The sequence below is a fragment of the Schistocerca nitens genome, chromosome 1, assembly GCF_023898315.1.
Source record: "Schistocerca nitens isolate TAMUIC-IGC-003100 chromosome 1, iqSchNite1.1, whole genome shotgun sequence".
In the NCBI taxonomy this organism is placed as follows: domain Eukaryota; kingdom Metazoa; phylum Arthropoda; class Insecta; order Orthoptera; family Acrididae; genus Schistocerca; species Schistocerca nitens.
In genome coordinates, this window is record NC_064614.1 from 620273040 (window position 1) to 620297581 (window position 24542).

Sequence of the window (24542 nt, forward strand, 5' to 3'; positions counted from 1 at the left end):
ATGCCACTGTCAATTATCTTACAGAAAACCGACTTTGGCTATCACAAAGCAAGAAATTCTCAGAGAATGTTCCATCTGCTGTACATGGAAAGGCTGAAGTTCTACAGAAAATCTGGAATTGACAGCCACAATCATAATCTTCAGCAATTACATCAGCATGGAATTCGGGTTTCAATAGATGGGCCATACCAGCCCATCACTGTGTGTCCAGCTGGTAGGTGCAGAGGTGTGTGTGTGTGTGTGTGTGTGTGTGTGTGTGTGTGTGTGTGTGTATGTGTGTGTGTGTGTGTCCACTCTAGCTTGAGAAAGGATTTATTCCAACAACTAGCACATTTTCTTTCTCTTTTGTGTGCGCCTGTCGACAACTCAATGCTTCCACTATTCTGTTAGTGATCTCCTTTACTCCTACATAATTTACATTCTACCAGAACTTTCCTACTGTCTTTAAATGTCTGTATTTTTTGAAGATAAATTGGAAACACAGATTGTTAGTAATGGCATTCTGGAAGTGTCGCGAAAATCTTTACTAAGAGAGATTGAAAAACAAGGCTTTCTTTTAACCTATGTTAGTACACTGAAGAACTTGACTATGTCAGAATAGCAAGAAACTCAGAACTAGAAGAGGGACCATGCACAAATACTGGATATCATAAAAACTGTTCTCAGTTCCTGTATAGGAAGTTTACAGATTTCTGTACTGGAAATAAGGAGGAATATATGTTACCGGAATATTTTTTTAGTTCTGCCAGAGACATTGTGCAACTTGCCTTCAGTGTGGATGAACTTTAATAGCTAAAGGAACCTTAATAAAGTAAATTTGAAAGCACACCTAAAAACAGTTACAAGTTGATTACAGTAAGTGAAATGGACAAATCAAAAAGAACAAAGTAAAAATTAACAATGAAGAAAGAAAGATAAATAATGAGATTTTATTTTATGGTCAACTGAAGACAATTCAATTCATTGGTGTATAGAAAAAAATAATTAAAAGATTAAAAATGGCCTGGAAAGCAGTTGGTAAACTTAAATTGAGAATCCAAAATGAAAATTTTAACGTGTCTGAAACAAGAAGTTTAGGATTTTCAAAAATAAGTTGTCAATGTGTCGGTAAAGTACAGCAAGTACAATTATTGGCTAAAACCAATTCACAATCATGGCAAGGCGACACAGACTTTTAATATGAAAACCATTCTAAAACTGAGGGTTCCTCAGTAAACAAGAGAGAAATTGTTTTAAATTACAATGACAAACAAACAAACAGATCAATAAACAGACTGGAGTGGAAGACATTGTTCTTCCTTTATGGGAATGAAATGGATGTGGGCAGCATATATAGCCAGGCGAATGAATGTAAGGTGGACAATCTTCTTTGCTGGATTCCAAGAAAAAAGGAAAGATAGACACAACAATCTAATGGAATATGAATAGATAATATCAGAAAGCAATCTGAAACAATATTATATTCCTACTAGAAAACAATAATGCACATAAAAGTCTACAGGAAGCCTATACCCAGCAGTGAATATCAAATAATTTTTGTTGTAGTTGTTGTTGTTGTTGACGATGACAATGATGGTGGTGATTATGATGAATTAACCCGGAACTAACAATATGGAAACTACTTTTAAAAAGTACATATTTAAAATGAATTACATTAGTAAAACTGTTGTAAAGACGCAAAGTACACAAATCAGTATGAAGATTTTGAAACACAAGTCCTTCAAAGGTATGATGTACTTAATTTAAAATCAGAACACATTTTGAAAAGATTACAGAACACTTCACATTATAACTGTTATGCTGACAAGTTATTACCTACAGGTATTCACTTTTCTAATCAAAATCTGCATTTCTTTAAATTTGGTTTTGTGTTACAGGACACACTGTCACTTCAATGATAAAACAGTGACACACTTTTGTGTCATGATCACACTGCTTTGTAGTTTTCATATTTCATAATCTAAATGCAGAGAATGCCCTTGCCATCTGGCAATATATGCAGATTTTTCTAATGAGAACTGTGTATTATTTGTGCCATAAGTATATGTTCACTTGATTTTCTTTTCTTATTTGTTTCCCAACCCCACCCCACCCCACCCTCTCCCTCTTCCTCTTTGTGTGTGTGTGTGTGTGTGTGTGTGTGTGTGTGTGCGCGCGCACGCGCGCGCGTTTGTTCTGTGTGTTCTAAGATATTAACATCAATTTAAAGCTTCTCGGCCCGCAAGGCCTGGGCATTCACAGAGGGTGGGTTTGCTGGTAGTTGGGAGCTCCAACATTAGGCCTTAGGAATATGGCTGGCAGGTGGCGGTCCATGTCGGTACCAATGACATTTGTGGCTTAGGATTGGAGGAGATTTTCTCTGGTTTCGGGTGGTTAGCGGAAATGGTAAAGACTGCCAGTCTTGCTTGCAAGATTAAGGCGGAGCTCACCATCTGCAGCATCGTCGGCAGAACCACCTGTGGTCCTTTGGTGAAGAGCCGAGTGGAGGGTCTGAATCAGAGGCTCAGGCAGTTCTGTGACCATGTAGGCTGCAGATTCCTTGACTTGCGCCGTCGGGTGGTGTGTTTCCGGGTTCCGCTTAATAGGTCAGAAGTCCACTACATACAGGTAGTGGCTACATGGGTAGCAGGGGCCGTGTGAGGGACTGGGCAGTTTTTTAGTTTAGAATGTCTGTCTACAAGGGGGCAGGTAAAACACAGTAAGATAGTTGTAGAAACGATCGGTATTGTAGTTGTAAATTGTCATAGCTGTGTTGGGAAAGAATCAGAGCTCCAAGCCCTAATAGAAAGCACTGAAGCTCAAATAGTTATAGGTATAGAAAGCTGGCTAAAGCTGGAAATAAGTTCAGTGGAAATTTTTTCAAACGATCTAACAGTGTTCAGAAAGGATAGATTAAATACAGTTGGTGGTGGAGTATACACTGCTGTCAGAAGTAGTTTACCTTGCAACGAAATTGAAGTAGATAGTTCCTGCAAAATAGTGTGGGTAGAGGTTATACATGACAATCGGACTAAACTATTAATTGGACTGTTTTATCAACCCTCGACTCAGAAGATATAGTTGCTGAACAGTTCAAAGAAAACTTGAGTCTCATTTCAAACAGGTAACTCAATCATACAACTATAGTTGGTAGCGACTTCAATCTACCCTCGATATGCTGGAAAAATTATACGTTTAAAGCCGGCAGCAGGCATAAAACATCAGCCGAATTTGTACTGAATGCTTTCTCAGAAAATTATTTTGAACAGTTAGTTCACGAGCCCACTCAAAGCGTAAATGGTTGCGAAAGCATACTTGACCTCTTAGCAACAGATAATCCTGGACAAATGGGGAGTATCATGAAGAATACAGGAATTAGCAACCACAAGGCAGTTGCTGCTAGGCTGAATACTGTAACACCTACAACCATCAAAAAGAAATGCAAAGCACATCTTTTTAAAAAAGCTGATAAAAATGCTCTTAACGCCTTGTTTAGAGACAGTCCCCACTCCTTCCGATCTAATCACGTAAGTGTAGAGAAGATGTGGAATGATTGCAAAGAGATAGTATTGACAGCAATTGAGAAATATATACCACATAAATTAATAAGCGATGGTACTGAACCCCCACACAGAATGGGCCAGATCGAAGTTGCAGAAGCAACAAAAAAAGCATGCCAAATTTAAAAGAACGCAAAATCCCCAAGATTGACAAAGTTTTGCAGAAGTTTGAAATAAAGCGCGTACTTCAATGAGAGATGCTTTTAATAATTTCCACATCAAAACTCTTCCTTGGAATCTGGCAGAAAACCCAAAGAGATTCTGGTCACACATAAAGCAAACAAGTGACAAGACGCAATCAATACCTTCACTGCGCAATAACAACGGTGAAGTCACTGATGATAGTGCCACTAAAGCAGCATTATAAAACACGGTTTTCCGAAAATCCTTCACCAAAGATGATGAGGTAAATATTAGTGAATTCCAATCAAGAACATTTGCCAAGATGAGAAACATAGAAGTAGACATCATCCATGTAGCAGAGCAGCTTAAATCACTCAATAAAGGCAAGGCCTCTGGCCCAGATTGTATACCAGTCATGTTCCTTTCAGAGTATGCTGATACAATAGCTCCATATTTAGTAATTACATATAACTGCTCACTCACAGAAATTTCCGTACCTAAATACTGGATACCCAAAAAGGAAAGTAGGAGTAATCCACCGAATTACAGCCCCATATCACTAACGTTGATTTGCAGTAGAGTTTTGAAACATTTAATGTGTTCGAACAATATGAAGAACCTCAAAGAAAATGATTTATTGACACATAGTCAGCACAGATTCTGAAAACATCATTCTCATGAAACACAACTAGCTCTATATACTCATGAAGTAATGAGTGCCATCGACAGGGGATGTCAAATTGATTCCATATTTTTAGATTTCCAGAAGGCTTTTGACACCATTCTTCACAAGTGTCTTCTAACCAAACTGCTTGCCTATGGAATATCACCTCAGTTGTGCAACTGGATTCATGATTTCCTCTCAGAAAGCTCACAGTTCGTAGAAACAGATGGAAAATCATTGAGTAAAACAGAAGTAATATCCGGTGTTCCCCAAGGAAGTGTTACAGCCCCTCCACTGTTCCTCATCTATATTAACGACATTGGGGACAATCTGAGTTGCCCTATTAGATTGTTTGCAGATGATGCTATCATTTACCTTCTTGTGAAGTCATCAGATGATCAAAACGAATTGCAAAATGATTTAGATAAGATACCTGTATGGTGCAAAAAGTGGCAATTGACCCTGAATAAACAAAAGTTTGGAGTTATTCGAATGGGAACTAAAAGAAATCCACTAAATTTCAATTACACGGTAAGTCACACAAATCTTAAGGCTGTAAATTCAACTAAATACTTAGTGATTACAATTACAAATAACCTAAATTGGAGCAATCACATAGATAATGTTGTGGGTAGAGCAAATCAAAGACTGTGGTTCATTGGCAGAACACTTAGAAGGTGCAACAGCTCTACTAAAGAGGCTGCTTACATCACACTTGTCCGCCCTATTCTGGAGTATTGCTGTGCGGTGTGGGATCCGCTTCAGGTGGGTGGGCGAATGACATCAAAAAAGTTCAAAGAAGGGTAGCCTGCTTTGTACTATCGTGAAATAGGGTAATATTGCTACAGACATGATATATGAATTGGTATGGCAATCATTAAAACATAGGCATTTTTTGTTGCGATGGATTCTTCTCATGAAATTTCAATCACCAGTTTTCTCCTCCAATTGCAAGAACATTCTGTTTGCACCCACCTACATAGGGAGAAATGACCATCATGATGAAATAAGAGAAATCAGGACTCACACAGAAAAACTTAAGTGCTAGTTTTTCCTGTGTGCCGATTGAGAACAGAACAGTAGAGAGACAGCTTGAAGGTGGTTCAATGAACCGTACGCCAGGCACTTTGTTGTGAATAGCAGAGTAATCATGTAGATATGTAGATGTAGATGAAGTTAGGACATTTGGCAGGATGAGATTGTGGCTAGTCATGGAAGAGGTTGCAGAAATCTGAATGTGGATCTAATGGCTGTCAGAAAGTGGGTAAAGAGATCTAGGTGTTTGGAAGATGGCATTTTTGGTTTAGAAGTTATTTGGAGGGCATCATGGAAGAGTGAGGGGAAAGTAGTTGTATAACATTCTGATAATCATCTGTTGGCATGTTATTCTACTATTTTACCTACCAATGTAAATAGTAAATTGTCTTTCACATATTCTTGGTCATTCAAAAGGGTTTTCCTTTCAGATTTGGTTTATTGTATATAATAATTTTCTTGTGATTTTATATGACTCTTTTACTGTTTATTTTGATTATTCTCAAGAGGTTGGGTTGTGATTATGTTTTCTGAGATGCTCCGCAAATGTGGAGCAATTTGTTCAAATGATGAGGAATGCATATTTCAGCTGGAAAAATGAACAAGTGTAAATAGTAAATCATGACAGTAACAATTACAATGTGAACTGTTTCCTAATCTACAAGTACTGCATATCAAAACAGAAATCTATTATACCAGATTAAATCTACTTACTGTTAAAGGCAAAATGCAACTGGATTGTAAAAAAAATGTACAGTGTAGCAAGAAAAGGGCACTTCAATTTATGAAAGAAATATTTTCACACATGCTGCAAATAATCACCAAGTAAACAAATTTGTCATGGTATAATGTTTGCAGATCCTTGTGGCAATTAATATTCTCAGAGAACACATTAACTTTTAAGAACCTGACAATGGGATCATGTCTTTCTGAAACATGTTGTGATTTTAGATTAAATAAAGCACTCATCTGGACAACTGGGCATCAGTATTCCACACTGATACATTACTAAATGAAAATAAATAAATAAACAAAATATGCCAAAGTTGGAATGCAATATACTTCACCATGTTCAAGGAAATTGGCTGAATTTATTAATATTAAAAAAATACTCTCAATGCTCTAATGAAAATCACTTTACACATACACCTTGCAACAATGCCAGGAAAGAGTTAATTAATCCATTAGTCAATACCTGTTTCGAAGACAACCGAGGGTCCCTGGAGTACAGGCGTACTTCCCAATTGCCAGGAGCACAAGGATTTAGGCTTTCTACCAAAGTTCTCAATGCTCCGAACTGTGTAGGAGAAAACTGGTAAGCCAGAGTCAAATGTAAGGACTTCACGTGTGGTTCCATACTGACAGCTGGAAAAAGATAAATAACTGTACAATTTTAAATACAATAAGACTATGCAGAGTATATGTTAGCAAAAAAAGGTTTTCAGGAAGTCATAACAGAAAACAAAACATGCACCAGAATGGAACTGAGGGAGGGAAAGCAAGCAGTATTTTCACATTAATCTAAATACATCCCAATTTGGCACAAGAGTATTCAGTGAACATATTTCTGCTCTTATAAATAATTACAGTGTATAAGGGATTGATTATCAGTTCAAGATCTTGACACCCACGTTATTGTGGTGGCATTCAGCCTGAAGACTGATTTGATGCAGCTCTCAATTCTACTCTATCCTGTGGGAGCCTCTTCATCTCTGGGTAACTACTACAACCTACATCCTTCTGAATCTGCTTACTGTATTCATCTCTTGGTCCCCCTCTACGATTACCATCTTCCCCCCCCCCCCTTCACACACACACACACACACACACACACACACACACACACACACACACACACACACTTCATCCAATACTAAATTGGTGATCCCTTGATGCCTCAGAATGTGTCCTACGAACCTATCCCTTCTACTAGTCAAGTTGTGCCACAAATTTCTCTTCTCCCCAATTCTATTCAGTACCTCCTCATTAGTTACATGATCTACCCACCTAATCTTCAGTATTCTTCTGTAGAACCACTTTTCAGAAGCTTCTATTCTCTTCTTGTCAAAACAAGTTATCATCCTGTTTCACTCCCACACATGGTTACACTCCATACATACACTTTCAGAAAGGGCTTCCTGACACTTGAATCTATACTCGATGTTAAATTTCCCTTCTTCAGAAATGCTTTTCTTGCCACAGCCAGTCTACACGTTACATCCTCTCTACTTCAACCATCATCAGTTATTTAGCTGCCCAAATAGCAAAACTCATCTACTACTTTAAGTGTCTCGTTTTCTAATTCCCACAGCATCATCTGATTTAAACTGACTACATTCCATTATCCTTGTTTTGCTTTTGTTGATGTTTATCTTATATCCTCCTTTCAAGACATTTTCCATTCCATTCAACTGCTCTTCCAAGTCCTTTGCTATCTCTTACAGAATTACAATGTAATCAGCAAATCTCGAAGTTCTTATTTCTTCTCCCTACACTTTAATTCCTACTCCAAATTTTTCTTTTACTTCCTTTAGTGTTTGCTCAATACACAGACTGAATAATGTCAGGGACAGGCTACAACTGTGTCTCACTCCCTTCTCAACCACTTCTTCCCTTTCATGCCCCTTGACTCTTGTAACTGCCATCTGGTTTCTTTACAAATTGCAAATAGCCTTTCGCTCCATGTATTTTATCCTTAATATCTTCAGAATTTCAAAGAGATTATTCCAGTCAACATTATCAAAAGCTTTCTCTAAGTCCACAAATGCTACAAATGTAGGTTTGCCTTTCCTTAACCTATCTTCTAAGAGAAGTTGTGGGGTCAGTATTGCCTCACATGTTCTACATTTCTCTGGAGTCCAAACTGATCTTCCCCGAAGTTGGCTTCTACCAGTTTCTCCATTCTTCTGTAAAGAGTTTGTGTTATTATTTGCAACCGTGACTTATTTAGCTAATAGTTCAGTAATTTTCAAAACTATCAGCACCAGATTTCTTTGAAAACCGAATGATTATATTCTATTTGAAGTCTGATGGAATGTCACCTACTTCGAGGGCCTTGGTTCAACTAACGTCTTTCAGTGTGCTCTGTCAAATACTTCTCACAATATCATCTCTCCCATCTCATGTTCATCTACGTCCTCTCCCCTTTCTATAGTATTCCTTTAAAGTTAGTCTCCTTTGAATGGACCCTCTATATACTCTTCCAAACTTTCAGGTTTCTCTTCTTTGCTTAGGACTGGTTTTTCATCTGAGCTCTTGATATTTAAACAGCTGCTTCTCTTTTCTCATAGACGTTTGTATTCACTTTCACCTGCTTCATTTACCACATTTTCATATTTACTGCTTTCATCAATTAAATTCATTATCTCCTGTGATATCCAAGGATTTCCAGTAGGCCTTCGTTTTTATCTTATTGATCCTCTGCTGCCTAACTCTTTCATCTACTGCATTTCTTTCCCCTGTTCATTTCCTAATGCTCCCTCTGAAAAACTCTACAACCTCTGGTTCTTTCAGTTTGTCCAGGTCCTATCTCCTTAAATTCCTACCTTTCTGTAGTTTCTTCAGTTTTAATCTGCAGTTCATAATCAATAAATTGTGGCCCAAGACCACATCTTCCCTAGAAATGTCTAACAATTTAAAATCTGATTCCTAAGTCTCTGTCTTATCACTATATAAATCAATCTCAAACCTCATGGTATATTCAGGTCTCTTTCACGTATACACCCTTCTTAAACTAAGTGTTAGCTATGATTAAATTATGCCCTGTGCAAAATTCTACCAGACAGCTTCCTCTTTCATTTCTTCCCCCTCCCCCCATCAATATTTACTTACTACTTTTCCTTCTCTACCTTTTCCTACTATCGAATTCCAGTCACCCATGACCATTAAATTTTTGTCTCCCTTAACTATCTGAATAATTTATTTTATCTCATTATACATTTCCTCCCCCCCCATGAACCATGGACCTTGCCGTTGGTGGGGAGGCTTGCGTGCCTCAGCGATACAGATGGCCGTACCGTAGGTGCAACCACAACGGAGGGGTATCTGTTGAGAGGCCAGACAAACATGTGGTTCCTGAACAGGGGCAGCAGCCTTTTCAGTAGTTGCAGGGGCAACAGTCTGGATGATTGACTGATCTGGCCTTGTAACATTAACCAAAACGGCCTTGCTGTGCTGGTACTGCGAACGGCTGAAAGCAAGGGGAAACTACAGCCGTAATTTTTCCCGAGGACATGCAGCTCTACTGTATGATTAAATGATGATGGCGTCCTCTTGGGTAAAATATTCCGGAGGTAAAATAGTCCCCCATTCGGATCTCCGGGCGGGGACTACTCAAGAGGACGTCGTTATCAGGAGAAAGAAAACTGGCGTTCTACGGATCAGAGCGTGGAATGTCAGATCCCTTAATCGGGCAGGTAGGTTAGAAAATTTAAAAAGGGAAATGGATAGGTTAAAGTTAGATATAGTGGGAATTAGTGAAGTTCGGTGGCAGGAGGAACAAGACTTTTGGTCAGGTGATTACAGGGTTATAAATACAAAATCAAATAGGGGTAATGCAGGAGTAGGTTTAATAATGAATAAAAAAATAGGAGTGCGGGTTAGCTACTACCAACAGCATAGTGAACGCATTATTGTGGCCAAGATAGACACAAAGCCCATGCCTACTACAGTAGTACAAGTATATATGCCAACTAGCTCTGCAGATGATGAAGAAATAGATGAAATGTATGACGAGATAAAAGAAATTATTCAGGTAGTGAAGGGAGACGAAAATTTAATAGTCATGGGTGACTGGAATTCGTCAGTAGGAAAAGGGAGAGAAGGAAACATAGTAGGTGAATATGGATTGGGGGGAAGGAATGAAAGAGGAAGCCGCCTTGTAGAATTTTGCACAGAGCATAACTTAATCATAGCTAACACTTGGTTCAAGAATCATGAAAGGAGGCTGTATACATGGAAGAAGCCAGGAGATACTGACAGGTTTCAGATAGATTATATAATGGTAAGACAGAGATTTAGGAACCAGGTTTTAAATTGTAAGACATTTCCTGGGGCAGATGTGGATTCTGACCACAATCTATTGGTTATGAACTGCAGATTGAAACTGAAGAAACTGCAAAAAGGTGGGAATTTAAGGAGATGGGACCTGGATAAACTGAAAGAACCAGAGGTTGTAGAGAGTTTCAGGGAGAGCATAAGGGAACAATTGACAGGAATGGGGGAAAGAAATACAGTAGAAGAAGAATGGGTAGCTCTGAGGGATGAAGTGGTGAAGGCAGCAGACGATCAAGTAGGTAAAAAGACGAGGGCTAATAGAAATCCTTGGGTAACAGAAGAAATATTGAATTTAATTGATGAAAGGAGAAAATATAAAAATGCAGTAAATGAAGCAGGCAAAAAGGAATACAAACGTCTCAAAAATGAGATCGACAGGAAGTGCAAAATGGCTAAGCAGGGATGGCTAGAGGACAAATGTAAGGATGTAGAGGCTTGTCTCACTAGGGGTAAGATAGATACTGCCTACAGGAAAATTAAAGAGACCTTTGGAGAGAAGAGAACCACTTGTATGAATATCAAGAGCTCAGATGGAAACCCAGTTCTAAGCAAAGAAGGGAAGGTAGAAAGGTGGAAGGAGTATATAGAGGGTTTATACAAGGGAGATGTTCTTGAGGACAATATTATGGAAATGGAAGAGGATGTAGATGAAGATGAAATGGGAGATAAGATACTGCGTGAAGAGTTTGACAGAGCACTGAAAGACCTGAGTCGAAACAAGGCCCCGGGAGTAGACAACATTCCACTAGAACTACTGATGGCCTCGGGAGAGCCAGTCATGACAAAACTCTACCATCTGGTGAGCACGATGTATGAGACGGGCGAAATACCCTCAGACTTCAAGAAGAATATAATAATTCCAATCCCAAAGAAAGCAGGTGTTGACAGATGTGAAAATTACCGAACTATCAGTTTAATAAGTCACAGCTGCAAAATACTAACACGAATTCTTTACAGACGAATGGAAAAACTGGTAGAAGCTGACCTCGGCGAAGATCAGTTTGGATTCCGTAGGAATGTTGGAACACGTGAGGCAATACTGACCTTACGACTTATCTTGGAAGAAAGATTAAGAAAAGGCAAACCTACGTTTCTAGCATTTGTAGACTTAGAGAAAGCTTTTGACAATGTTGACTGGAATACTCTCTTTCAAATTCTGAAGGTGGCAGGGGTAAAATACAGGGAGCGAAAGGCTATTTACAATTTGTACAGAAACCAGATGGCAGTTATAAGAGTCAAGGGGCATGAAAGGGAAGCAGTGGTTGGGAAAGGAGTGAGACAGGGTTGTAGCCTCTCCCCGATGTTATTCAATCTGTATATTGAGCAAGCAGTAAAGGAAACAAAAGAAAAATTCGGAGTAGGTATTAAAATTCATGGAGAAGAAGTAAAAACTTTGAGGTTCGCCGATGACATTGTAATTCTGTCAGAGACAGCAAAGGACTTGGAAGAGCAGTTGAATGGAATGGACAGTGTCTTGAAAGGAGGATATAAGATGAACATCAACAAAAGCAAAACGAGGATAATGGAATGTAGTCAAATTAAGTCGGGTGATGCTGAGGGAATTAGATTAGGAAATGAGACACTTAAAGTAGTAAAGGAGTTTTGCTATTTGGGGAGTAAAATAACCGATGATGGTCGAAGTAGAGAGGATATAAAATGTAGACTGGCAATGGCAAGGAAAGCGTTTCTCAAGAAGAGAAATTTGTTAACATCGAGTATAGATTTAGGTGTCAGGAAGTCGTTTCTGAAAGTATTTGTATGGAGTGTAGCCATGTATGGAAGTGAGACATGGACGATAACTAGTTTGGACAAGAAGAGAATAGAAGCTTTCGAAATGTGGTGCTGAAGATAAGGTGGGTAGATCACGTAACTAATGAGGAGGTATTGAATAGGATTGGAGAGAAGAGAAGTTTGTGGCACAACTTGACTAGAAGAAGGGATCGGTTGGTAGGACATGTTTTGAGGCATCAAGGGATCACAAATTTAGCATTGGAGGGCAGCGTGGAGGGTAAAAATCGTAGAGGGAGACCAAGAGATCAATACACTAAGCAGATTCAGAAGGATGTAGGTTGCAGTAGGTACTGGGAGATGAAGAAGCTTGCACAGGATAGAGTAGCATGGAGAGCTGCATCAAACCAGTCTCAGGACTGAAGACCACAACAACAACAACATACATTTCCTCAGTCTCCTCCTCATCTGCTGAGCTACTTGGCATATAAACTTGTACTGCAGTGGTGGGTGTGGGCCTCATGTCTTTCTTGGCTACAATAATGTGTCCAGTATGCTGTTTGTAGTTTTTTTATTCATTATTAAACGTACTCCTCTATTACCCCTATTCGATTTTGTATTTATAAACCTCTATTCATCTGACCAGAAGTTCTTTTCCTCCTGCCACCAAACTTCACTAACTCCCACTATATCTCACTTTAATCTATCCATTTCTCTTTTTAAAGTTTCTGACCTCCCTGTCCAATAAAGGGATGTGACATTCCACACTCAAATCTGTAGGACATCAGTTTTGTTTCTCCTGATAACGACATCCTCCTGAGTAGTCCCCACCCAAAGTTCCAAATAGAGTAATATTTTAGCTCCAGAATATTTTACACAAGAGGATTTCATCAACATTTAACCATGCAGTAGAGTTGCATGCCTTCGGGAAAAATTACAACTGTAGTTTCCTTATGCTTTCAGCCGCTCGCATCATTGGCACAGCACGGCTGTTTTGGTTGCTAACATAAGGCCAGATCAGTCAACCATAAAGACTGTTGCCCCTGCAACTACTGAGAAGGGTGCTGCCCCTCTTCAGGAACCACACATTTATCTGGCCTCTCAACAGATATCCCTCAGTTGTGGTTGCACCTACGGTACAGCTATCTGTATCACTGAGGCATGAAGGCCTTCCTACCAGTGGCAAGATCCACGGTTCATTGGGGGGGGGGGGGGGTGACAGGAGGGGAGGGGGCCCTTGACACCTATACAAAGACAGATATATTAACTTGCAGTAAATTCCAAGGTGATATATATTCCCAAAAAGAAGAGGGTAAGTAGGTTTTTGTTTTTCTACTTGTGCACATGTTGAAAAAACAAAATAATGTGCACATATATTACCACACCTACAGAAATTTTGGTTGCGGCTACAATAATGTTTTTCTGTGAAACACTTACAGGCTTTGAAAACTAAAACTGCCATCTGCATAGTACACGACTGGGATTATCCTTAGACTTGACTAAAAAGAGAAATTGTTGCAATATAGAACAATGTGGTATGACAACCATTCAATCAATATGATGATGTGCTACTCAAATGGTAGTACATAGTTACACACTTAATGCATCACTTTGACAATGTACTTTTTAAGACAAAAGTATGTTTATTTTGGACCCTTACATTATAAATTACAAATCCGTGTGTTAGTAAGTTTCACACTGATAATATTCTGTAAAGTTGGGGAGCGTAATAGACTGTACTAAAGTTGTGCATCTCTGGAAAAGTTAAATTTTAAGTTAGTCACACCTGTGATTCTAGGAAGGCATACACATTCCAAATTCCATCTATCAGTTGACCATTTGATTATGGAAACCACAACATTCTTTGCACATGAAAATCATTTCCCTGGGCCAAAATACTAGCAGCAAGCAATATGTTACAATATTTGTACATTTCTGTTGTTGTTGTATATAAGCAATGTTCTGCCTTGTAATGATACAATGCTAAAAGTTATTCTTTTTGATAAAGGGAGCATCAGAATCTAATTTACAACATACAAACCTATAGAAAGATATATAAGTGAAAATTTTGTTACAATTATTGATGCCGTTTTCTTTTTATCATCATTGTACTTAGAAGTAACATGCTGCATACAGCTCTGTATGAACCAGGATAACTGTGACTTAAGAAAACTGAGTATTGATAACAACTGAATTAGAAACTGTATGTTACAGGCAGTCTTAAACAATTTTGGGTCTGCAGGTTTTTATAGATTTTCATAATGAAATTTCGAAGGTAGATCATTGTGCATATTTGACATGTTCCACATTAGAGGGGTATTAAGAGAGCATCATTCTAGACTACGCAAATAACAAGCAAACAAACTGCCATTAAGCTGCCACCATTCAATCAACTGCTACAATTTATGGAAATTTCATATATCTCAAGTAGGTTAGTGACAGACACTGAAAAGTCTTGGCTGTTATACAACTGACTGAATGATGAGATTGTACAGCTGAGTCACTGAGCAGTTGACTGTCACATAAACAAGAATGAAAACATTGCTGAGCTTTCAATAATGTTCTTCTTCAGAGCTAAAAATATGAAACACAAACATGTACATACATGCACATCACCTCCATGTGGTAGAGAAGGGGCAAAGTTTGTCTCACAAGCAATTAATGAAGCAGGGACTGAATGTCTCTTTAGATAAGGAGATCCCTTTTGCCAAATGCCAACAGCCTCGTTGGATGCGTGAGTGGGGCACTCTCTTGATCTTGGAGTGGGAAATCACTTGTAAAGGTGGATAAGCCTGGCAAGGATATTGGCATAGCATAAAGAATGCAAGGGAAAATGACTGCACTACAGACCCATATGGTATCCCTGGTCCCGTTGAACTGTGCTCTCAACTACAGTTGTTCCTGAGAAGAAATATGCTGGCATAGGCCCACACAACTGGATAGCTGGGTGGGCACGTAACTGTAATAACTGTGCAGTGAATTAAATCGAGATAAAAAGAGGAAATGGAGAAACATCTATATTGAGGACTGCTGCATGGAATGTGGAAACAAAGAATAAGGAACCAAAATTAGAAAACATGAAGAAAGAAATGGAGGATATATAATATCATTCTTTTAGGGTTAAGCAAGGGGCAGTTGGAAGGAGGAAGAGAATTTATGTCCGGAGAGTAAGAGGAGGAGGAGGAGGAGGAGGAGGAGGAGGAGGAGGTGGTGGTGGTTTATTCGTCCAGAGACAATGTACGCTGTAAGGATTTTGTCAGAAAATACATAGCATAATAAACAAATAAACAAACAAACACACACACACACACACACACACACACACACACACACACAGGGGGTACAGTATCTCACGCAATACAATGGTGCATAGTACAATACACAATATTACATCCAAAACTAGACACACATCTTTGATTAATTATGCAAATGAATGAAAAAGATATGTTACATGCAATACTTAGCAGAATTTATATATGCAATACTTAGTTGAACTTATATACAAATACATAACAGTCATAACGCATTTGTTCAAAATATTCATTCAGATCATAGTAAACACTCGACTGAAAACATTATTGACACTGACTGCAGCATATAATGCACGAATATAGTAACTTGCTACTGGGTTATTGCAGGTATTCGTTTACACTGTAATAGCAGCTGGTCATTAAAAATTTGAATATTGCTTTCTTAAATGAAAACAATTTTTTTAAAATTTCTTTTATCTGTGTTGGAAGTTTGTTATACAACTGAATACCTTGAATGTTTGTTTGTTTTTGTGCTAAAGCCTTGTTTACTACTTTTATATGAATGTTACTGCACATTCCTGTATTGTATGAAGGCATATCTCAGCCAGTTTTTTTACCTTTTTTATTAATTACATTGTTCGTATATAAAGGCATGGTAAGGGTAGAATATTTAGTCGTTGAAATAAGTGCTTGGATTGTGTTAGCCTTGACCTGTTGGTTATTAGTCTTAACAGCTTTATTTTGTAGTGTGAAGATGGTTTCTATGCTTGTCTTGTTATGGCCCCAGGAAGTGAGGCCATAGATAATAACAGAATGAATATAAGAAAAGCAGACAATTCTGCTACACTGTCTACTACAAACAATACTAATTACACTTAATGCACGGCAGGCAGAACTTAACTTGTTAGTGATGCAGAGGAAGGGGGCTTTCCAGTGTACGGACACCTAAAAATTTTGTAACAGCTACCACTTCTTTATTTTGTATTCTATCTGACTTTGTTTTCCTGTAATGTTTATAATTAGTTTCTGAAATATTTATAGTTAACTTGTTCATTTCAAACCAATTATGTAAATATTCCAAAACTCTAGTTGCAGATTTTGCCAATATCTGGTATATATCAGTTAAACAGCATTTGTACCACCAGCAAACAGGGTTATGTGAGTATCATTGATTGGAATCTTGATGTCATTTATATAATAAGAAATAAGAGAGGTCTTAGAACACTTCCCTGTGGTGCCTCAATTGGTATGGTCTGCAACTCTGACCTATAACCAACACTTTAGTTTTTAATGTTGGCTGAGGTAATTTCTGCTACCTGTCTCCTGTTATGGAGATAAGACTGAAACTATTTTTTTTGCACTTCCTTGTGTACCAGAAGCCTCTAATTTGTCTAGCAAGATATCGTGTTTGACACTATTCAAAATCCTTTGTTAAGTCCAAGTTTATTCCTATTGTACTGCTGTTTGTCTAATCCCATTCAATATTATCAGTGAACTGATTCCCCAAGTCTTTGTGAAGACCATGTTGGTTTAGACACAAGAGAGAGAATTTTTCAAGGAATTTTGTAATTCTGTGTTTCTTGACTGCCTCTACTACTTTTGAAAATACTGATAACAAAACTACTCATCTATAGTCTCCCATTTCACATATACTTCCCTTTTTATACAATAGTTTTATTTTTGAAATTTTTAATCTTTGGGAAAACACTCCTTCTCACACTTTTTATACACTGGTTTTATTTTTGAAAATTTTAAACTATGTGGAAACAATCCTTCTGATAATGATATACTTCTGATGTGGAGAGTGGTTCTGATGTGAAACTAGCACATTTTATTATGACTGAATCAGATACTTCATCAGTCCCTAAAGACATTTTGTTCTTCATCATTTTTATTATTCTTAAACTTCTGAGTTATTTGTAGGCTGTAGCAATACTGAATTATTACAAAGGATCAGAAATGAAGGAAAATTAGGACAAGATTGTATACAGGAAACATCTATACAAAAACATAGTGAGGGTTATTCCAGTAAGTGGCAGAGGGTTAGCAGTGAAACTGAAGAGCAACTCTGTGGCTACATTGATTATTCATGTTTAATGCCAACATCATATGCAAGAGGAAGTGGACGAAATGAATGAATTCTATGAATAAAGTGGGAAAGGACAAGAATGAACTTTAATGATGGGAGACTGGAACAATATAATGGAAAGGGGAAGAAATAACAATGTAGTTGGAGACTACAGACTGGGAATGTCCAATGACAGAGGAGAAAAGCTGATAGCCTTCTTGAACAACTTGATCTCTGGATTGGTAATACTTGTCAATATCTACAGCCATTTTCCTCAGTTGATAACTTCAATTATGTTTTATCACATAGATAAGAAAAATTCTATTTTTGCAACTGAATTTATTTGTGTGTACCATACATTTTTCAACTATTCATGCTAGGCACACACACACACACACACACACACACACACACACACACACACACACACACAGAGAGAGAGAGAGAGAGAGAGAGAGAGAGATGGATTTTTCTTATTTATATGATAAAAAATAATTGATAATACTTGGTTTAAGTACCATCAGCAGAGACTACACACATGGAAAGCTCTGACTGTGTATAAAACAGGTTCTTATTTATAATCAACGAGGGATTCAAAACCAGCATTAAGATGGCAAAATCCTTTCCATGTGCAGATGCCAACTCGGATCATAACTGACTCATAGGAGATACTAGGACAAGATTAAAGTTCAGTAAGCAGAGTACAACACATAAGGAAATGGAATGTTTGGGAACTGAAGACTGGGGACTTCAAGAAACAGTACATTCACTACATGGAAAATAAATTGGAACATGTAAGGAGAAGCACAGAAGTCACTGAAGAGTGGAACACCATTAGAAATGCAATGTTGGAAGCATTAGATACAGAAATTGGAGACATAAAAAGAAAAAGAAATAAGAAAGAGTGGAAAACATGATGTACGTTGCATAAAATTTATGGATGTAGGAAGTGGAAAAGCTAATATTTGGAAGAAAGAAAGAAACTGTACAGAAAACTGAACAATGAACAACAAAGTTAACTGAAGAGGCTACAGAGAATTGGGTGAAGAAACAATGTGAGGAAAACAGGAAGAAACGTATAGAACACTGAAATCCTTTACGAGAAGAGAAGTAAGGAAAATAAACAAACACGAAATGTTAGATGAAACTTGGAAGAGGACAGTATGTACAGAAGAGGAGAAGAAAATGTGGATGGACTATGTGAAAGTTATACAGTGCAGAGTTGGGCGAGACTGACTGGTTCTGAAGATGAAGGGGAACAAGAATGAACAAGACTAATGTCCTAAGGTACTGAAAATGGAATTGGAGAAGGGAGTTCAAGAGCTCCAGGAAAAGAAATCACTGGGCTATGATAGAATACCATCTGAGGTACTGAAAGTATTAGGTCCAGATTCAACAGCCAGATTGAATGAGGTAGTAAACAGAATTTATGACATACGAATTTGGCCTCAAAGATCTACTCAAGAACATTCGAGTACCTTTATCTAAAAGTACAACTCAAATGAACGTAAATACTACAAGACAATTAGTTTTTCAGTCATGTAACAAAAGCTGTAACAAGATACATACTATGGAGTATTGAAAAGAAAACTGAAGAAAATACTGGTGAAGACTAGCTCAGGTTCAGAAACAGTAAAGGAACAAGATAATGCTATAGGTTGTCTGGGGGTGACAGGCTAAAGAATGACAGAAATGAACAAGGTGATTATTCGTTTTATCGACTGGGAGAAGGCTTTTGAGAGAGTCAACATCAGTATGTTGCTGAAAACTTTAAAAGTTGTTGATACAGAGTGGAAATATAGAAGATTAATAAAGGAGAAGTACACAAAGCAAAAAGTGACAGAGTGAAGAGATGAGCATTTGATGGGTTGTAGGGCAAGGATACTCACTATTACCAAAGATGTTATGCGAATGATCAGACTGTGCCAGTGGACTCTGAAGAGGATCTACAGCAAATACTGAAGTGTGTTGCAATAAGGGGCAAGGTGTATGGAATGAAGATTAATATAGTAAAGACAAAGGTGGTAAAATAAGCAAGAAGGGAGCTCCAGTTCTTAGATGGACAAGAGACAGAACAAGTAAAATCCTTTCTGTGTCTGGGAAGTTTAATGATATGGAACACAAGCTTTACAAAAGAAATAAATGGGAGGGGGGGGGGATTTCTATGGGAAAGAGAACACTTGTAAAGATGAAGCAGTAACTAACGTATAGAAGAAATGAGATGGAGCTGAGAAAAAGATTTGCTAAATGTTATATCTGGAGTGCAATGTTATACACCAGTGTTAAGAAGACAGAAAAAATATGTTTATACAACTCTGAAATGTAGCTATGGAGAAGAATGTTTAAGGTGAAGTGGACTGACAGACTCAGAAATGAAGGTGCAACGAAGAAAATAGGGGAAGAAGGAAGATTACTGGAAGTGATGGGAAAGAGGAAACAATCTTGGCTGGGAGATATACAATGCAGGAATTGTCTGCAACAAATAATTATAGAGGAAAAGGTGAAAGGATTGGGAGGAAAAGGGCAAACTTATGTTCTTAATTTGTTTATATGACCCTTGGAGTGTATGATTGCTGCTTGATTACCACACCACACAGGTGTTGATTCTACAATCACTGCTCTCTGGTTAAGGCTCTTCAGTAATTCTCTCATCCACACCACTGCTCTTGCACAGGCTGCCACTGACACGTATTCTGTTTCCATTGCGTTCAATGCAACTGCAGTTTGTTTCGTACTATTCCAGTGCATCAGAGCTTATGCCAGTCATATTACATATCCTGTAATACTTTTATGATCATCTATACCAGTAATCCAATCAGCATCAGCAAATGCTTCAAATATTTGACCTGTGGGATGGTACAATATGGGATCAAAAGTATCCAGACATCGCCAAAAACAAATGTTTTTCATATTAGGTGCATTGTGCAGCCACCTACTGCCAGGTACTCCATATCAGCGACCTCTAAAGTCACTGTACATCGTGAGAGAGCAGAATGGGGCACTCCGCAGAACTCATGGTCTTCGAATGTGGTCAAGTGATTTGGTGTCACTTGTGTCATACGTCCGTACAAGAGATTTCCATGCTCCTAACATCCCTAGGTCCACTGCTTCCGATGTGACAGTGAAGTGGAAATGTGAAGGGACAGGTACAGCACAAAAGCATTCAGGCCGACCTCATTTGTTGACTGACAGAGAAAGCTGACAATTGAAGAGGGTCGTAATGTGTAATAGGCAGACATCTATCCAGACCATCACACAGGAATTTCAAACTGCATCAGGATCCACTGCAAGTACAGTACAGTCCCATTATTCCAAACTAATAAGGACTGGACCTTGTTCGGATTACCAATTTGTTTGGATTAGCTGGAATTATGGTGACGAGTTTCTAGAATGAAGTATACCAAGCAGATAAGTAGGCACACCAGGTAACAAATGGAAGCAAGTGTGGGAACAATGGCTCACTCTCACTCCCTGCCCTTGTTGTGCACTGTTGAGATGTTTGTAGTGTCTGAGGTAAGTGCACTGCCAGTTGGCTCGCAAAGTGCTTAGTTATGTTAGTTATCGATCACTGGCACACGTAACAGTTGTATTGTATTCGTTCAGGTGCACTGGTGTACGTATTTTCATCATGAGTAAACAGAAACATACAACGTTAACTCTCAAAGAAAAACTGAATGCTTTGAAGCAGATAGACAATGGTGAGAATGTATCTGAACTGGCCACGGAACTGGGTGTTGGTAAAACAACCATTTTTGATTGGAAGAAGAACCAATTGGAGCTTGAACAGTCCTGTGCAACATCTTTGGGAAAAAAACACTCGAAATTCAGCAGACTTTGAAACAGTCCCAGTACGATACAGTGAATGAAGCTCTTTTTCTTTGGTTTACACAGGAAAGAGGAAGTGGAACTCCTTTGAGTGGAGCACTGGTTCAAGAGAAGGCTGTTTACCAGAATAACTTAATGAATGGTGATGAGTCTTTTAGTGTGAGTACAGGTTGGTTGGACAGATTCAAAAAACGTCAAGGAATCCAACAGCTAACAATTACTGGAGAAAAGCTTTCTTCTGACCGTGATGCAGCGAAGGAATACTTGGGTGAGTTTGGAAAAATGATAAGAGAATATTCTCTCCAACAAATTTATAATGCTGACGAACCTGGCCTTAATTTTAGGGCATTCCCAACAAAAAGCCTGGCATCAAAAGCAGAAGACCATGTTCCTGGTTTTAAAATGCGCAAAGACCATCTGACTTCATTAGCGTGCAGCAAGGCTGCTGGTAATCACAAGCTGCCTTTAATGCTGATCGGCAAATCTGCTAGGCCCAGAGCTTTTAAAAACTGCAACACAAAGTCTCTGCCCGTATATTATCTCAACCAGAGAAAAGCATGGATGGATGGTAAACTGTTCAAAGAATGGTTTCACAGCCAGTTTGTTCCCTCTGTTTGATGGTTTTCTAAGGAAAATCATTTGTATCCCTGTGCAATCCTTTTGATTGACGACATGCTATCTCACCCCAGCACTGAGAAATTATGTTATGGAGAAATTGTGGCGAAGTTCTTACCGCCGAATGTTACACCACTTCCACAGCCGATGGACCATGGCGTACTGCAAACATTACAACTGATTTACAGAAAACAATTTTTAAAAATGCTGATCCAAGACGATAGCATTCCTTTAGTGGACAAAAAAAAAAAAAAAAAAAAAAAAAAAAAAAAAAAAAAGTGAAGGATTTTGTTTATTGGGCCACTGAGGCACGGCAGAATATTTCAGAAAATACTCAGAGAAAATTGTGGGAAAAAACTGTGGACATCTCTTGAATTTCAGGACAACCTAGTTGAAAATGAAGAGGAAAATCTGCCACAAATGATTCAGACAATCTCTGGGTGTGAAGAAGCTAGTGAAGGAGATGTGGATGAGTGGGTGGCAGTGGATGGGGCATGTGTGGAGAACCTTACTGACTGATTTAGTTGCTGCTGTGACTCAAGAGCAGAAAGAAGTGGACTGCTGTGATAGAAGTGGCAATGAGGCTGAAAGGGACAAAGGAGAACTGGCACCACACAGTGACGCAGCAGCATCCCTTGACCTCACGCTACGTTATTTGGAGCAACAGCCTACTGCTACACCTTCTGATTTGACGTTTATGAGATGATGGCACAACTATGCGTCATATGACAGACTGTCTTCATTACGCCAAAAAAACAATTACTGAGTTTTTGTCATCTAAAAAGTAGGGATAAAATGTCCGCTGCATTTTAGTAAGTTTGACAGCTTTTCTTTCATTGTTATGCAGTGTTTAAATCTAATGTTTTCTTGCCAATTTTTCTAATACATATTTACTGTATTGTGTAAATTAAAATAGTGTGTATGTACAGCAGTTTACCACACCATTTTCCATACTTATACTAAATTTTTTTATATTCAGACTAATTGAACATTCAGATTACCAGGGTTTGGATTAGCAGGACTCTGCTGTACTATGACAGTTAGGTGGGAGGCGAGAAAACTTGGATTGCATGGTCAAGCGGCTGCTCATAAGCTACACATCATGCCAGCATGATGTGGGACTTATGAGCAGGCAACACCTCACTTGGTGTAAAGAGCATAAAAGTGTAAACATTGGACAATTGAACAGTGGAAAAACGTTGTGTGAAGTGACGAATCATGGTACACAATATGGTGATTCAATGGCAGGGTGTGGGTATGGCGAATGCCCGGCGAACGTCATCTGTCAGTGTGTGTAGTGCCAACAGTAAAATTCGGAGGCAGTGGTGTTATGGTGTGGTCGTGTTTTTCACGGAAGGTGCTTGCAACCCTTGTTGTTTTGCATGGCACTACCACAGCACAGATCTACATTGATGTTTTAAGCACCTTCTTGCTTCCCACTGTTGAAGAGCAATTTGGGGATGGCAATTGCATGTTTCGACACAACTGAGCACCTGTTCATAATGCATGGCCTGTGGCGGAGTGGTTACACAACAATAACATCCCTGTGATGGACTGGCCTGCACAGAGTCCTGACCTGAATCCTATAGAACACCTTTGGGATGTTTTGGAATGCTGACTTCATGTCGGGCCTCACCAAATGACATCAGTAACTCTCTTCAGTGCAGCACTCCGTGAAGAATGGGCTGCCATTCTCCAAGAAACTTTCCAGCACCTGTGAGTGTGGAAGCTCTCATCAAGGATAAGGGCGGGCCAACACCATATTGAATTCCAGCATTACCGATGGATGGCACCATGAACTAGTAAGTAATTTTCAGCCAGGTATCAGGATACTTTCGATCACAAAGTGTGTGTGAGTTTGTAATGCACTGTTTCCTTCACATATCTTAGTGCCCTTTTTGCTGTATTCCAATGGTTCATATAAATTTTGAACAATATTGTGGCTACTTTGCTTCTGAAAAAGGTCTAGCCAAGTCCTCTGTGAAAGGTAAGGAAGGCCACCAATACACTCACGATATGGAAGGTTTTTATTTTCCTCATCACACTTATCATCAAGGAAACTCTGTTTCATTTCCTTTGAGGTTTTGGTACACTTAGCATTTTGAAGCCCAAATCTATCATGCAGTTGATTAATGTACTTCTTCTTAGAATGACTAATTGTTCCATCTTCACTGTTCTCAAATTTCAGTCCTAAAATGTGGGACATGGTACCCATGTGCTTTATTAAAAAAAACTTTCTACAAAAGTGTTTACCTTTTGCTTCATTCTTTATTTTGTGTAAATGTAATCATATCATCCATGTATACAGGCAGAACAGCTTTACCTTCCTTTGCACTTAGCTCATAAACACATGGATCTATACCATTTCGAATAAATTCCAGTTTTTCTAGTGACTTATTGAAATGATCATCCCAGAATCTGCCAGTTCATTTCAGTCCATATATTGACTTGTTTAACTTGTAAACCAACTTTCTTGACTCTTCTTGATGAAACCTTTTGGCTGGATCATATATATTGCACTCTTCACATCATACTGATCAATATGTTTATTTTTCTCAACACTGGCTGATATCAATAGACGAATTGTTTCGAAATTTGAGAATGAGAACAAATTTCATTATAGTCTTAATCTTCTATTT

General features: G+C 38.5%; 1 protein-coding gene across 4 annotated transcripts in view; it reads right to left on the minus strand.

Annotated features, from left to right (window-relative positions):
• LOC126257353 (protein UBASH3A homolog) overlaps positions 1 to 24542 on the minus strand; it is a 229655-nt gene that overhangs the window by 150538 nt on the left and 54575 nt on the right. For 3 of the 4 annotated variants that reach the window (XM_049955559.1, XM_049955558.1, XM_049955556.1), the window contains one exon: positions 6557 to 6726. In XM_049955559.1, the coding sequence (XP_049811516.1) occupies positions 6557 to 6726 (170 nt within the window). Of the gene's footprint in view, positions 1 to 6556; positions 6745 to 24542 lie in introns of all 4 variants that reach the window. The other variant, XM_049955557.1, reaches the window with a different exon arrangement.